The 18,261-nt window shown below is 35.4% G+C and overlaps 1 protein-coding gene across 1 annotated transcript in view; it reads right to left on the bottom strand.

The window, feature by feature from the left end:
* The window catches only part of EYS (eyes shut homolog), an 809,794-nt gene that overhangs the window by 53,920 nt on the left and 737,613 nt on the right, over window positions 1-18,261 (bottom strand). Inside the window, exon 42 of the mRNA XM_068183727.1 lies at window positions 3,993-4,165. Coding sequence (XP_068039828.1) covers window positions 3,993-4,165 — 173 coding nt within the window. The remainder of the gene's footprint in view (window positions 1-3,992; window positions 4,166-18,261) is intronic.

Genomic DNA, 18,261 nt, shown 5'->3' on the forward strand with positions numbered 1-18,261 from the left:
AGATATTTCAAGCATACTGATCTTATATTTTACAGACTGTATCAATCTCCTGTACGAACCAGGAAATGCCTCCATTCTGTGCTTAGATAGAAGTGTAAACAAAAAAAGAAAAAAAAAAAGGCTGATTACAGAGATGGTAGCAATTTAACAACTCTAATCAACTCTGTGATACTAAACACTGAAGGAGATTTATAATCTGCAAAAAACAAAATGCAAGCAACATTTTGCTAATTTAAACGTGAAAGGAAATTTATCAGACTAAGGGTTTGAATGCTGGCTGCTTTCACACAAAACTACTGAAAAGCCAGAGCTCAATAACTAGACTCAATTTAAATGATAAAGATCCCTTTATCTGCAGCTTAAAGAAGCAAAGTCACTTGGGGGAATTAGTCAATCTGCCCATGTAGACATAAGCTCTACAGTCTCATAGTCTCTTTTCCAAAGTGTTGGGTATCAATGGTGTTCTCCTCTCCTTCCCTCCACCCCAACCCCCCAGCCAAGTTGGAAATCACAGAAGAATTTAACTCTGCAAATCGTCAAGTCCCACCTCTATCCCAGGAGCCACCAGCCCATCACAGCTCTATCTCCATAATCCCAGAGGAGCACAGAGCACAACAGCAGACAGGACCCAAAATAAGGATTCAGAGGAAGGAACGCCTTGTTCAGATTCCTCTCAGGGCTGTCAGGATACCTTCAGCCCTAGTGTCAAGGTGTGACACACCCCATGATGAGTCAACAGTGGATCACCTTTTGGACAGAGGGGTGTAACTACCATTGGGTATGGGTCACATTATGAGATGTGGGTGAAGAGCATTTGGAATAGCACAGGATTTATGGGGTCTAAAAGAGAAAATTATGTGATTTGGGGAGGAACAAGAGTACAGAGACAAAAAAGGCCAGGCACATGTAAATAGCTCAGAAGGATTGTCTGGCCATGTCCTCTACCTGATCAACGTGGTCCGTACTCTCTTCTGTTTTATATTATCATCCTCCCTCCCCTTGGCCCATTATGCCATAGCTATGTAGGTTCTTGAGAGACATTTCAATGTATAATGGTCAACTTGCAGTCAAAATAACATGGTCATCTAATGATAAAAGCAAGAAAAATGTGTAGTGAAAGATAATGCATCTTGTTATGTATATTTGGAAAAATGGGCATGCTTTTGGAAGCTTTTATTGATGTCTGAAACAAGCATAGCACAACAAATAAACTCAGAGCCATTGTTACCAGCCTGCTTAGACTGCAGTATGCTCCATCAGATTCAGAAATGTAAAAAAAGCTCTTGTTAGTCCTAGACCTTGTCTTTTTTCCCATGTTTATATAAGTTTGTCTAATAGAAGTTACAATCTATCCTTATATTTTTGCCTCATTTGTCATATTTACAATAGTCCAATAATTTTCTTCACTTTTTGAATGTTATGCATTCCACATTAAATGATGTATTTTTAACTTGTCATGTCAAGCAATTTGGTTTTTCTTCAATTTTTTCCTGTTTCTTTCTTTTTTTTTAATTTAATAGTGACGATAGTTTTATTATAACTTTTCCTTACATATATTGCTGCTGCTCTTAGCATGACTTCCAGTAGTTAACAGATAGCAATTGGAGCTCTGTATCTGTAGGCTCATTTATGACTCTGCCCACATCTTTATTTATCCTTACTTTGTCTCTTGAAAATAATCTCTATTGGTAGGAGCAGCCAAGCTGGCATGAAATTGCAATTCTATTTGGTACATTAGTTATATACATTTTATCAAATAATCACTATGACATCTCACTTGTTCTGTGTTGATGAAGACCAACTATTATTTGATAAACATTTTGATAAAAAACTTTTGTTCAATGTTTCAGACACAAAGTAGCAAGCATTAGGCTGTTAATCTGAATAGTAGAGACAATATTATTGGGTATCTTAAACCAAAGATAATTCAATTAAAATCTGTGCTTCTTGCCTTAATTTTTTATGAACCATTTATTTCTATTAATTTTATTATCTGGGACACACATTTTGTCATAGTAAACAATTAAGTTTGCCTTCTGCTTCTAAAGTAATTTAAATTGTTCTATCATTTTAATTAGACAATCTATGATTATATTCAAATATCTCCCAAAAGTATAGCTTTGATGCTGCTGGGACTATCCATAAGGATACATCCAGCCTCCACTGCATTATGGCTCTCTTTCTTCCTTCTTAGTTTTAGAAAATGTGATAAAGAGGCCTCTTGCAACTAATTTTAAGACTTCTGTCATTTCCATTCCTTATAAATTGTTAAGATACAGTTCAATAAAATAATTTTTCATATTCCAATAATAGTTTCTTATGTTGTCAGCTGATTGCCTTAGATTTATGTCCTGCAAAGCTGTGTTCTTTCTCGTTTTGCTTGATTATAGTGATGATCCAGACAGTTTTCCCTTTCCACTCATTAAAATTAATTCTTTCTGTGCTTCCAAAGACTCCAGTTTTGTAGCCCAATCAAACTAATGAATTTCTGTACTTTCTCTCAATTTAGGCTCTCAATTTTATGTAGGCTCTCAATTTAGAGACAATTAAATACAAAGATCTGCATAAGAGCCTCAATGAACAGCTACAGGGAAAAAACATTAGATGATACTCAGTGCTGACAAATGTAAATTGGGGTGGATTACAGAAACAGTCCTAGCCTTAAATACGGGACAGTGGGCTGTGACCTCACCATCAGCTTTCAAAAGAAGAGGTGTTAGAAATTTTAATAAGCACTTTCATGTATATGTCAGTGTACTCATAAAAGAAAACAGAATGGGAAATAGAAAGAAAACAGAAATGGGTTAAGTAAGGGCAGAGAGTAAGACAGAAAGATGTCAGATACCACTGTATAAAGCAGTGGCACTATCACACCTTGAATATAGCACCTTGAATCATCTTGGAGCATCATTTTAAAGAGGATGCAGTGGAATTGAGACGGAACAAAGAAATGCAGCTTGGATGACTAGAGATGCAGCAAATGATGTCCCAGTGTATTGCTACTGTAAATTAGGAAGGGTTACCAAGAAATTATCATACATGTTTCATATACTCACTTCTATTTGCTATCAAGTATCATGGTTAGGTGAAAACAGATAAAACATAAATGTTAATCTACTGAAAATTTTGGAAATAAAAATTTTAAATAAGACTGAAATATGTATATGATATGACAAAAACCAACCTGATCGTTGTTTAATATTTATTTGAAAAGGCACTTCATGTGCACCACTAAATGAGCTTGGAACCAGTGATTATTTTTTATATGTAGGTTTTTCAATGATTACTTCTTGCTGCATTCACTGTTAGGGGAGAGAATACCTTGGATATTCACACACAGGAATTCCTGACCTAGAACAATTATTAAAATCAATGCTCAAGGAATAAAAGTCCTTCCTTTGACAATGTTAATCAAAGTGACCTATTTCCTTTGCTTTATTATTTTCACTTCATCCTGTCTCCTGCTTCACAGCAAAGCACTTAGTAAATTTTAAATTGTTCTTCTAATTGACCTGAAAAATTAATCAAATTATGGTATATGGTGGTATTTTTATAATCCAGAAAGTATTATTTTTACACTACTTTAAATATGCAAAATGTACAAAGTAATGCTTCTGTAAGCAGATGAAAAATCAAACTACGGGAGAAAGCAATTTCTCCAAAAGATCTCTCACTTGAATCTCTCAGTTTTTCTCCAGGTGATTTACTGCAACATCAAATGCTACCTAGTATTTCCCAGCTTCTCTGAGTAATCTCTCAGCTTCTTTGATCCCTCTGTCTACCTTTCTCTGGCTGAAACTTTAATGAAACAACACATGGGAAGGGTGATCAGCATAGCCATTCTTTGTGTCTGATTGGATTCTGGGCTGTGTTTTTAGGTGGGGAGGTGGTGACTTTCAGTGTTTTACCTTCAAAACCTTTGACATGTTTCTTACCACAGCTTCTATGAATGATAGAAATTATGACCAATGCATGAAGAAAATGTTTCTTACCATCACTGCAGAGGATGCCAGACCTTCCATATGGACACAAGCAAACAGCATCTCTCCTGGACTTTGGAAAACATGTAGCACCGTTTCCACATGGATTTTCATCACAAGTTGCAAACTGGCAGAGTTTTCCAGTGTAGAGCTTAGGGCATTCACAATACCAATTTTCTTCATCACTGACAAATTTAAATTAAAACAAACAAAAAAGTGTAAGTACCAAACTGCATTTAAAACAAGCAGAATAGGATTTACACTTAGAGAAAATCTTTGACATCTGACTTTTGGTTGTAATAGATCTCTGCTTTTACTAGTGTTCCTGGCATCAGACATGACAGAATGCCTTATTAGGACTTGAGATGACAGGTTTTTTTGGGTTTAATTTTAATTTGTGATTTTTCTTTCTTTTGCTGATGAGATATGTGACTTTTCTAATGTCTCACTAGTTGTTTGTGCTACTTCTTTCATAGCATAGCCAAAATAACTGCTACAGAATTACAGGTCTTCTGTTATGCCTAAAAAATTGAAAGTATGTGAGAACAAAAAAAATGAAAGTTACTAGTTTATTTTGCAAATGGAGACATAATTTTTATATTCAGGTACTACATACAGTTTGTATGTATACAGTAGGATGCAGAAAATCCTGAAATATGAACACTTCCAGTAGTGATTATACTGAACCTGAAACAGAATAAACAGGTGTATCTCTGCTATCATATAACTTATGTTTTCAGTCATAGAAAGAATATTAGAATAGGCAAGGATAAAAGTAAGTTGTAACCAGGGCTGAGGGTTGACAAAACTGACGTTTAGAAATGTATATATTCTGGTCGTACCAATTTTTTTTTATAGTACTCAAAGATCTCACAATGACAGATACAGTAGGAAAACCAAAGTAGATAGGAAAACAAAAGAGTGCAAGACATTTCCATCTATGACTTATTATAAATATAATTTCACAAAAGGTCTTATTTGATTTTTCCCTTATATTATGTCTAAAAGTAGATGACAGCTAGATAGGTCAACTCATGTGGTTGCTCAGTATTCATGTACATCCTCAGTATTGAACAGAAACATATCTGCCTTTTACTTGAAAAGGTCACATGTACCCATGGGTATAAATGCAGAAGACATGGCGCATGTTGTATCAAATCACACTCATTGTGGTTTTCCAATAATAGCATAATCATTAGTATGAGCACTGATAAAATTTCAAATACATGTGATTTCTAAAAATTCATTATCTGTTTATAATATCCATGCAATCAGGTTAAAGAAAATAATCTGGAGCTGAAAGACCTCCTGTATTTTTTAAAAGAGGGAAATAAGTAAGTCTTGTGACAGTCCTTGCTCATAGCAGTTGATTAGTGTGTTCCTAAACTGACCACCCGCAGAGCTGGGGAGTGAGGATCTCAGCTTGAGAGTCTACCAGAATGAATCTCATGAATAATGCTTCCAGACACCTTTACAAAAGAAAATTGCTATCAGCTGCAATAATAAATTTCTGTGTGTAGCCTGTTCTATTTATAGATCTGCTGCAGACAGAATGAGAAGAATCCAAATGAGCTACTGGATTGCTTTCATTTGTGCAGTATTGAGAATCCTGCTTTCAGAGGTTTTAATAACAACATTACGCAGTTCAGCTAATTAAAAAAGCATTAATAAACTGAATTATTCCTGGAAATCTACAATTGTGGGTGATGATTTTTAGTTATCAAGTGTATTCATTTTTTTTATAGAAGAAAAGGTGGATCATCACTGCTGACTGCAATAAGACACAGACTTCAGTCTTTACCTTTAAAGAAAAAAATTTCATACATTCTTTTAATGACCGTATATGCAAACATTAGCCATTACTTTTTATAGTCTTACTTTTGCTACTGTGGAGAAGATTAAAAATAGCAGGCTTCATAGCAAATTTTGAGTAGTTTATGGTTTACAAAATGAGCAATGTTATTTCATTATTGGTGCTGTAAGATTCTAATAACAAAGAAGAATGATTCCTGATAAGGCAAAGAAAACAGTTTTTGAAAAGTTCTAAAAAATAATATAAAACTTGAAAGTATAAGAGCTAACCACAGAGAAAGAAAATTATCACATCCACTTCCCAAGAATTAGTATACAAAGCCCCATATAACTTACTCTCTTTCAAAGCATACTGTAACTGTACTAGGTTAAGAGAAGAATGAGATTGCCCATATTCTACTGAATTAATCTCAGATGCAAGAAACACATAATGCTCAAATGACCAAGAATTTCTCCCAGGTAGATTTCATAATTTCATGATGGCCTGCTACCCTTTATAAATGCAAGAAGCAAATGAAAGGGCACAGAAAATCAGAACAGTAATATCTTTTGCCTATGCTGTACATCTGTGAATGACTCCAAGAAACACTTATTGGGTAATTACATACATGAGCTGAAAAAAAGTGAAAAATAAGGAAAATACTAGAATTTTGAAGCTGCAGAACAAAAAACAAATTTGGAGTGTTTTGTGGAAATGTGTTATATTACCATATTAGTGTTTGAGTTCAGATCCAGAGCATGGTTTTGCAGAAAATCTCCTGGCTGTCCCCTGTTGAAATGCCTTGTTCCACATTGTGTCTCTAGAGTACATGAACTGAATTTCTTTCTGATGAACCTGCGCCAGAAGATTGTCTCACACCTCAGGTTGCTTCAGCTGTATGGACTCAGGATTCAGACCCAGACCAGGTTTAGTGTGAGTCAAAGCTTCTTGAAACATGAATAATGGGAATGTTGGGTCCTCAGCACTAATTGATTTGACCTGAAAATCTATGCCTATTGAACTACATTACCTACTAATGTGGATGCAGATTTATAAGCCATCAAAAGAAAATCATGCAGCCCAAAAACCCTCCAGATTTTACAATAGAGAACTAACAAACTTCAGGAGTAAATAGAGGGAAAAAACCCCAAACAACCCCTAACTATTCAGAATCATATGAAGGAAGAAAGACACAGTGAAAGCAAATGGGAGAAAAGACAGAAATAGTGTAGAAAAGGAGTGAAAGTGACAAGAAGAGTGTTTCTAGAGCACCATCACATAATATCTCCAGGATTATGATACAGGGGAAAAAATGTAGGGAAAATGAACTATTCCCTGACATTCTCATAATCCTCTGAAATGCTAAGGGACATATTTTGTATTACCATTTCCCATGTTAAAATATTCCTTTGATCTTTGGTTTAGATATTAGATTGGAAAGAAAGTCACCAAGAAATATTTGCATGATATGACATGGTATTGGTTATTCAGTAATACAATTTCTCTCCTTGAATCAATGTTACATCAGTGACCTGATTTAATGAAATTGAAGCTTTCTATAAGATTGACAGCTTTGGGATGTCAACCCAGATTATGGTAATTTATTTATTTTAAATATTGCACAATACAGAGAAGACTAGATTGTAATACATTAGTAATCCAGTCACGGCTAAAACAGTTAAAACTCTGCTTTTGACTTAAATAAATTCTGGTTTTGAAAGAAAATATTATAATCTCTCTTCACAATGTGTCACAGACATCATCTGTACTCTACTGACAGTGTTGTTTTTGCCCAAAACAGAGTATAATTTTCTATATTCCTGTGCTTTTTCCATCTCTAAAGTGGGAGTACAATGAAAGCACATGCCCTTAGTGTAGTTTTATGCAAGAGGACTTCCCTGAAGGGAAGCACACTCAACACCCATTAATCATGATTTTAAGGAATCTTCCAACACAAAGCATTCTATGATTCTATAATTCCCTGGTTGTTCTATGTGTCACAATGGATTCAATATTTAATGACATAGGTTCTTTTAGTGTCCTCATTATATTATCTGTAATGAAGCTCTGGAAATTGGAGGGAACAGCTTCTTCAGTCAATAAGTAGTAGATGTACTTCAGTTTATTTTCAAGTTGTTGCTACTATGTTTTCCTTGCACTCTTTTGTTTTAAATTACTGGAAAATGAAAGGACCATCAAACATTTTCAGTTTAAGCTTTAAGTTGAATTATGCTTCATGCAAAGATTTATTAAATTGCTTTCCAGAAAACACCATCATAATGTAAACACAATTGCAATCTCCCTTTGAAAGCTTTGTGTAATAGACAAATCCACAAAAACTCACTGCAGCCAGAAGGATAACCTTATCTTATCAATAATCTTAAAAATATCAAAGGACAATATATAAAGGAGGTGTTTCTTCCTTGTGCACAGCATGTGTTTTTTAGTATATAATATATCTGCCAATCTTTCCTTCTATTATACAGCTCCCAAAATCAATTCAGCTTTCATGCTGCTTTAGTACTTTTCACTCAGGTTTCCTCAATTACAGTATCTTGTCTAGCTCTGAATGCTTTTGTTATCTTTACTGTTTTGAATAATTTTTTCCTCTGTCTGAAAGCATTATTCTGCAAGTTCTATCAGTTCACTTTAAATTGCTTTGCCTTTCACTGAAAGAATTTTTGTATTGGGTTTGTGTGATCAGGTCTTGGTAGTGGCAGGGACCTACAGGGGTGGCTTTTGTGGGAAGCTGCCAGAAGCTTCCCTCATGTCCAATAGAGCCAATGCCAGGTGGCTGTGAGATGGACCTGCCACTGGCCAAGGCCAAGTCCATCAGCAACGATTGCAACCGTTCTGGGATAATGTTGTTAAGAAGTAGAAAAAAAGCCCTGGCAGCACATCATGCTGGAGCAGGATCTTGGCAGGGCCATGGCCCCATGGATAGAGGATCCATGCTGAAACACGTTTGTTGGCAGGACTTGTGTCCCTGTGCCTTGGGACACACTCTGGAGCAGTTCTGAAGTTCTGTAGCCATAGGCTTCCCCACACTGAAGTTAATGAAGGACTGTTTCCTGTAGGAGGAATCCCACACTGGAGCAGAAGAGTGTGGTGCCCTCCCATTGAGAAGGGAGGAGCAGCAGAGACTTGTGATGAAATGACTGCAACCCACAATCCCCACATCCCTGTGTGACTGGGGGTGGAGGTAGAGAATTTGGGAATGAAGTTGAGGCCAGAAAGAAGGAAGGGGTGAAGGGAAGGTGATTTAAGATTTGGTTTTATTTCTCTTTGCCCTACTCTGATTAGATGGGTAATAAATTATTTTTTCCCCAAGTTAAGCCTGTTTTGCCCATGACAGCCTGACCCATGAGCCTTTCATTATATCTTCTCTCCCTTGCTCAGCTAAGGAGGAAGAGCATCTTGGGTGGGTACCTGATGCCCAGCCAGGCTCAACCCACCAAAATTTTCTAAACTGCTTTTCTTTTTATGAAGACTCTCTTTGGTCTCAAGACCAAATCACTTGTGAATTAAGTTGGTTTAGAAAACTCATGGGGAAAATTTTTTGAGATTGGTTGGATGCACTCATGGAGGAACTATTTGGCTTAAAATTTTCTTTGGGGCAGACTTAGAGTTATACTGGTTCTATTGCAGACTAAATAGGCCCTCACTTTTAAATGGTGCTTCTGAATTATTTGATTTAGATTAAAATATTGGAGTGGAAAGGTTACAATCCCACTTCAAAAAGACAGCATGAGGGACAAAAAGGTTCAAACATCTCGCTTGCCTCTTGTCAACATAGGAGAAAAAAGATCATTGTGTACAAACTGATTTAACTCTAGCAGAAAATTAATTTTTAGGACCCAAATAAAGCTTTATCCATCCCAGTCAGACAGCAATGAGCATCTGCTCTATCTTATCATTAAGCATATGAGTTTCCTTGAGCAAGAACACACTCTTTAAACAATACTTAAACTGTAGAAAATTTCCTGCAGTTTGATTTAGCTGTGATTTAGGAAGGACAGAGTTTGATTTATGGAAATAATGAAGAAAGAGAAACTCTTGCTTATTGGCAGATTATCTATTTCAGACCTTCAAAAATGCCATTATTTTCAGGAGTTCAGGATGGTTTTAATTTATTTTGCAATGTACTAATTGAACTTACTAACACAGTGTTAACTTTTCAGGATCATGAAGCCTATTCTGGGGTCTTTTATAAGCACTCTTTAGACTCCATTTCCCACTCACTTGGTCAACATGCAGGATTCCATAACCATCCCATGAAGGATACATATCCATTAAAAGGTATGATGCATAAAAATTCTGCCTGGTAACATGTCAGTTATGACCATTCCTGACACAAGAAGATGCACAAAGTGTTTGTGGTATCAAACACTTCTAGAGGCGTAACACTTAATGACAGATGGCTAAGGATCTCTCAGAAAAAAATACAGCAAGTAATGGTTGGTAAAAAAAATCTATCTGGGCAGAAATCCATTCCCTGGTCACATCTAGGAAGAGAAATAATGATCTGTCAGGCTGGATCCAGTGCAAGGGCTATAATTAGCTATGACATTACTCCTTTCCCCAATCTCAGTCTTTTCAGTTAAATCTACATTTTGTCTTTCCTTGTGTTTATACAAAAAATAGCCAATAGATGTTGATACATGCTAAATGTATTTATAAAAATGATTTTTTTTTAAAGTTGAACAGTTATGATTTTGATAATAAAAAACTTTGGACTATGTGAAACACATCCAGGGAAACATATAAATATTTTCAGCAGCATAAGGTTGGAGGCAGATCTCCACTCTGATCTCTGAAATCGTATGCAACCTAAATTCTGTTTGTCCTTCAAAAATCTGTCATAATTCCTTATGACAGAAGATTTCCAATTGTCCTTAGCAGTCCCTGGGGCTCTAAATAGCCTTTGCTTCAATATCTCTACTATTTGCTGTAGGACTTGGGAATACCATACCCAAAGCAGTGATATTGAACATTGGCCTGCACCATACTGCTTGTTGCACTGCTTTCATTAAACTTGCATTGTATACTATTATTAATTTCTATTAGAAATTTAAAACAATCTCTAAGCACAAAACCATTTATTACTTCAAATTTAGATGAATTTATAGGTTGCAGAACTACATGACAGTATTTTCCAAGATTTCAGCCTCATTGCAGAGCAGCTGCAGTTTGCTAGAGTAATTATGAGGAGACCGATAACAAAATTGCAGGGAAAAATCTTTAATAGTTTGTAAAATAGCAACATTTACTCTAAATACACAACATAATAACTTTGAACTATAATGGCTATATTCTAAATCCAGAACTGTCTACCTTGGACAGAGGAAAAAAATATAGTGCAAATCTAGGTGGTCATTATACTTCTCTCTCTTTATCAGTTTCTTACTAATTTACTTTCCTGTTTCTAAAAGAGGTTTTTTATTTATGAATTTATTATTTTGAACTTCAATAGATGCAAATTATTGTAGCAGTGTGTGGCTACACTGACGATCATGATCCAGGGAGGCCACCACCAGCAGCAGGGAAAACAGAAGAGACAAGTGTCTGTTGTTTAGCAGGGGAGTACATTTTACTCCCCCCTCTCCCGCCCCATGCTGGGGGGAGCAGGGGGACAGAAGCCTGGGAGCCTGAGCAAAGCCCAGAGAGCCCAGAGCTGAGAACTGAGAGGCAGCAGACCCAGGGCTGTGGGGTTTTATCAGGTGTCCCATGGGAGGAGTCTTAAAATCAGATTACAGCCTCTTCAGAATGGGAAGGCTCCACAAACTATTCCATTCTGAATTCAACTTACAGAAAGAAGCTTCCATAATCAATTCCTGATGATGTTGTCACTAGTTCTACCAATTTGCAACTCTAATAATCGGTGGCTCAGCACCTCTTTCATGTCTATTTAGCACCCGTTACCATTTCTGTTTTAAAAACATTCTGAATCACAAGGGCTTGATCATCAGTACTTTAAGCCTGGTCTATGGACAAAGCTGGAAGACACAAATCTCTTAAGAGCTCACATAAAACTGTTAATTAAACTTTGAATTTGCAGGGCATCATCAACCATCCTATGGTGATTTTCCCTGTTCAACTAATTTCTTATACCTCCTGGTAATTCAAATGTAGAGCCTTCTCTTCAATTCTAGGTACCTAGATTTCTGTTTGTAGCTCAACCAAATGGAGATATATTTTCCATATGTACATAACATAGTGTATTATTTTCAGATAAGCATTTATGTTTATAAACATATAAAATGTATTCTAAGCTATGAATGAAAATAGCAATTACTGAAGGCTGTATGAAAAGTTGACAATATCGCAAGTGACTAGGTAAACCACAGCTGCTTTGAAGTGACAAAACCTTTACCATTCACTCTGGACATTCCTTTTTCTAACTCTCCTAAAAACACCATAAGAGAGAAATTCTGAAGGAATTAACTTAATGGAGGAAAACCTGAATAGAGTTTTTCTTTGATGGTTCATCTTTCCACATTAAATCTTCAACTTTCTTTTTCTCAGTGGTTGCCAAAAGAAACTTTGTATTGTTCATTTCTTAATGAAAATACAAAACTGGGTGCACAGGCATGTGCTCTGCTTTTTCTCTGAGCAGCTGACAGAGCTACGAGGTGGATCAAGAGTCACAGCTTAGAAAGAGCAAGTTCCCATGGATAGTGCTTTTCCATGGAAGGGAATTACTATGAGTCACACTTTCAAACAATATTTTAGCCTTAATGAGAAAATTGCATCATTTCACTTTGCCTGTAAATCTTGTACATAGTTTCTAATATTTAAATTCTATTAGTTGTCTATTCATAGGCTTTGGGAGCTTTTTTTCCCTCCTGTTTCTTTAAGTTAAGGAAGGAGAAGATAATATTCCTCCACATAAATGATGCTTCAAACCAGTAGGCATTTGCAGAGTAGCTTCTGTGTTTGCCCAGTGGCCAGTGGAATGTAAACCCTTGTTTCTTCTGACTATGCATCACCGAACATTTGATTCTATAATAACATATGCTAACATATATTAAAAATTGTACTTGTACCACATCATGGTAGTTAACATATTAGAAATACATCACTGATCTAGTTAGTAAAAACAGCACTGCAGACCCTGCCTGGACTTCTCCACATTTTTTGAAAGAGTATTTGAGCTATAACTAAAAGTCATTTGTCAGCAGAAAATATTTTTTCAACCTCCAATGAAATTGATTACTATCTAGACAGCATAACATACCAAGCCTCTAAGACATGAAATCCTAGGAATGCTGTAGGCTGAGTTAATTTCCATTAATTTCTATTATCTAGACCTTATTATATTATATTATGAAGCTTGAGGTGATATATGAATGACACAAGCAATTGCATTTGCCATATATTCTACAGATTTATTGCTTACAAAACGTGGTAGATTACCCAAAATTCCTTGGATGGTGCAAACTAGATAATGTAAGCTTCCTTACCAATGACAAAGGTGATTTCATTCCCTCAGAAGGTAATTCAAATCTCTGTGCCTTTTCAATCTGTAGTTTCTTTGGCTGTCCCAGGCATTAACTCTAATACACATAAGTCCCAGAGTTTTAAGTAAGACTCTGGAAATTTCCAAAATAGCTTTTTACAGCCTTCAGACTAGCACATCATGAGTCACATGATGTGGCTGAATTGGTAGGTCATGTTTGAAGAACACTGGTTTTCAGGAGTCACCTCACATATACTGGTACATAAAGTCTAGAGTTAAATCTTATCTCAGCCCAATAGTGTCGTTTCATCACTGCAGATGTATGCAATTACATGGAATGTGTGAAAATGAAATCCAGAGAAGGAAAAAAAATCTAAGCACCCTAGACCTTTGTTTCTTAGAACAAGAAAATTGGCCTGCAACCAGTGCATCTGGCACTGCAACCTGTGCTGAGTGTAGTATAAAGACTTCCCACAAAAACAAAATAGCATTTTTCTTTAGTTCCAAAAAAACCCATCTCTTAAAGCTTCTGAGTGTCTATCCCCTGTCTGTCTTGCTTATCTCTTTGAGATTCACTTTCTTCCCTGTATAGTTCAGATATTTTCTTCTGCTGTCAGGAAAAAAAGAGGAAAAGAAAACCTCAACATTGTTTTCTTGTTCATCCTTTCTCTAGAGTACCACCAGCTCTCAAAAGGAGCAAGAATTTCCTGCATCATAGGATTTTTGTTTATACTTTAACTGAAGTAAGTATAAGAGGTTAAGGACAACTTCATAGATTCCATTTGTCCATGGCTCTAACCAAACTTCTACAATTAATTCAACCTAAGCTATTTCTTAAAATGACACCAAAGGTAGGTCACAAAATCTGAAAATAAAAAGCAACTAGCAAAGTAAGTGCTTAGGAAGGACCAAACTTTGACCTCTCTGTCACAGTTTTCTCCTACTAAAATTAAAGGTAACGTATAGGGGAGTGCACAAAGCTTTTACAAATAGTAATTGCTTAAGCTTACACAACTAATTGAACATGAGAAGCACAAAAGAAGTACTGAATACTAGAATGACAAAATATTGTCTGATGTGAAAAGTTATCAATTACCATCTGTTTTCAATTTTGTTACAATATGCTCTTTATCAATAGCTTGGGTTGTTCCATCTTCTAGGTTGACCTTTTACTTTGATTGCTGCCTCAGCTCAGAATTTCACACATTCCTGGATGATGGCTATGACTTATGAAGGATATAAAATGCCCTAAAAACTGTAAAATCAAATACTATAAAAGTGAGTCTTGGCATTTTTCAAATGTGCAAGAACTGTAACTGCTAGTTGTCCCATTGCTGAGAATTAGCACAGTTGGTGACACACCCAGAGAAACTGATCCAAAGTGCAACAAAAGAAGTCTGATTTGCAGATGATCTTTATAAATGGTACAAAAGGTCATTTTCTCAACATTTGATATGTTGAGAATGATACAAAAGTACCATTTTCTCAAACAGATCTATCTTTAAGTGCTATGAGACTAGTCTCTCTCTAGCTTGTACTCGAGAGGTCAGATGAGTCAGGTCATCTGACTTATTTGCAGCAAAAGATTTTATGATAATTTTCAAGGTAATGATAAAAATCATTATCTTGAAAAAGTAAATTACAAGAGACTATACAATAAAGGGAAACAGTTGCATCATGACATCATTAGCAGTACTGTTATTCACTTCCAGATTCCCTTCAGAGAAACAATTCAGTTTCTCTTGATATTATGATGCTGACCATTTCTTTACATTTATGCAGAAGAATAACAGAACGTTATTCTATCAGTCTGATTCTATTGGCTATCTAACCTTGCAAATTTTGGGGGAATGGAAATAAGCAGTTCTTTTAAATGAGATACTTGAACTTGTGAAATTAATAACTAAAATAACCTAAATTAAGATTAGAAAAGCATATGTAATGATCTGCATTTAATCATAGAGAATTTTAGAGTACTTTTGTCAATAAAGCAGACAAAACATTTCATGTTATTTCCTGGATATAGAGTGTCTATAACTAAGATTTAGCAAAGCAGTGCCTGTGACAATATTAACTTTTGAAGGTAAACGAGTTTCTTTACAAATTCTGAACACTTCTTATTTTCCAATGTGCATCAGTATGATGTCCGTCCATGTAAAATGAAAGTACTGGAGCAATTACTAGTAACAATATGATATTACATTGTCTCATTCTAATGTCTGAATATTTTACAGATACTGGTCTTCAGTGCTGGGTGGAGTGAGTGGTGCTTCAACCTCTAATACATGTTGTACTTTTCTGACAAAAAAACTCCTAATTCAGTAGCAAGGATGGTGATTTGAAAAGTGTATCCGTAGCCATAATGTTCCAATGTGTCTCTGACTACATGGCGAAATGAAGAGATCATGGGAGTGGAATAAGATATATTTGCCTTTATTCTCATTAGTACTGCTACCACCTGCAGTGAACACATGATGGGATGTTTCATTCTGGCTGCTAAGTCTTCACAGAAAATAGTGTTTTTTTCAGTTTATTAGTATGTATGGTTATTACTACTCATTCTATCTTCATGAAAACAACCACAGCTGTGCCTTTTCTGCAACCATTGTCTCTTTATTTTGCTTTATAAGGGATGTCCGCTATGTATCCATAGAAACAAGTGCAGAATGAACTGTGGTGCCTTGTGGTCATGTTTATTTGAAGTCACCACATAAAGGAAGTAAGAATGCCCTATTAAAAAAAAAAAAAAAGAAAAGAAAGGATTAAAAAAAAGAAGAGCTCTAATACAGCAAGAGGAAAGAATACAATTTAACCCTTCCTGCTTACTTCCTTTAGTCAATTTCTAAGAAATATGTTACAAAGCCATTCTAACTGCAATATTAATGAAGGAATTTCTCCTTCTATTCCTTCCTATTCATTGATATCAATGTTCCTATAAGTGAAACGCGCATTAGATCTAGTAAGGACAACTAACACCTCAGGCTGTGAAAGAAACAATCTGCTTGTGGTTGCAGAATAATTTAGTAATTAGAGTAGGTGCTTAGAGTTTTCCCAGGCTTTCAGGTTCACTTGACCAAATTATGACAGCACTACTGAAAACAGGTGATCTTGAAAATCACAGATTTTCACACACTGTAACACAAGTAGGCCTAATTAAAATCAGAAATTTAATTTAAATTCTCAGTTGAGAGAAGGTGAACTGGATTTCCATTCTCTACTTCTGGACTGCTTTGCTTTAATATTAAAGATTTATTGGCAAAAAGTAAACCTGGAGTACCAGCTAAACCTCAGTTCTCCCATTTTCTACTCCCAGTTCTCTTCAAAGGTAGGGGCAGATTATACCAATTATTCTGGGTATACTGATTATTCCTGGTTCAGAACAACAGACTCTTGGGTCCATACTCTTTCATGCTTCCACTGCTGGCTTCAACATACTTAATTTCTAAAGAGAAAGTGAAAAATGCTCCCAGAAATCTTCCAAGTCATTTGGGTACTTAAAGGCTAACCTAAACCAGGGCCTGCAGTCCAAAAGTTAATTCAGACCTGTACCATAAATTTCCCTAGAATCCTGAAAACTTGATAGAATCTCAGGTTATGTAGCATTCTTATTTTACAAGTGTAAAATTTAAAAATACAAGTGTCATCTGTGCTATCCAAATGAATTACACAACTCAAAAATGAAAATATTTTCTTTGTTAACTGATTCCATTTTCTGATGTGCAGGGGTTTTCTACAGCCTTTTTAAGACATTAAGAACTGGAAGGTAGCTCCCTGGAGTCAAGGTCCTACCACATCTGAATAACTTTCACATCAAAGAATGTTTGTCTTAAAACTCCCACGTGTAACTGAGCTTCCAACATAACATTGCTGAATGTTGATGGGTCAGACCATGGTGTGAATGTTCAGCTTGTCTGAACCAGTTGACTGGTTTCATGAGGATCATTATCTTAGTACATGTTTTAATGCAGACAATGATATGATCTCTATGAAACCACTTAGATACTACAGAAGCTGGTAAAAGAGCTGAATTTTTTGATGCATGTGCTTCTTCTCTTTGCAAAAAAAAAAAAAAAAAAAAAAAAAAGTTCTTGCTTTACTCAAGGTCATGTAATGCTGAAAAGTTAATATTAAAAAATATACTGTTGAATGATGAATCAAGATGTGATACAAATCAAATGACTCCAAAATCAAAATAAGAAATAGATTTGTCTGCAGAGTTGATAATTTCACTTTTTTGTGTATTGGATATTGAAGAAAAGGGTGCTAGAAGGTGGGAAATTCTACTGATGCACAGCTACCATTGAACTGTATACTCTGACATCTACAGCTTGTACTAAATTGATGGGCATTCAGTGGTAGAAAATCAGTAAATAAAATAATGTAATCAAAACCAAATATAGTTTTTAATTTGCTTTCTTTTAAAATGTTTTAAATTAAATGTGTAAAATCCTAACTTTGTTAACATTCACTTGGAACATTTTATATATGATCAATGTAGTAATGGAATATCATAGCCACTGATATAAACAGGTCAGTTTGGCATTGTATCATCTGTGAAATAATGTCTTTAAGAGATCTTTGACTAGAATTGACATAAACCATAGTTGATTATAAACACTTTTTAGTGTTAATTAATTTCTGCTGAACTATTTCAAACATAAGATCAACACTGGAGTTAACTAGTATTTTCTATGATATGATGAGCAAATTTCTTTAAAATCTCTCTTTCCTATTGTATCTACACTATGATTTCTTTTTAAAGGTGTTAAAGTGATGAGTAACTGAACCATTTTAAAATATGTTTATATTCATCATATTTTCGTTTGTTAAGCTGAAGTAAAAATTATCTCACTGTGATGTTTTTGGGATGGAGATCTCTGGCAGAGGTTTCTGCTAATGCAGCTGAACAGAGAATATTTCCATTGGGATTGAATCTGCATGACAATTGTGGAGAAAGCAGAGTAAGAACAGTTTGTGTTGCAGTTGTTGGCTTGAGTCCTCCAAGATTTTACAGTGCACAAAATAATTTC

Source organism: Anomalospiza imberbis, chromosome 3, assembly GCF_031753505.1.
Source record: "Anomalospiza imberbis isolate Cuckoo-Finch-1a 21T00152 chromosome 3, ASM3175350v1, whole genome shotgun sequence".
Lineage (NCBI taxonomy): Eukaryota > Metazoa > Chordata > Aves > Passeriformes > Viduidae > Anomalospiza > Anomalospiza imberbis.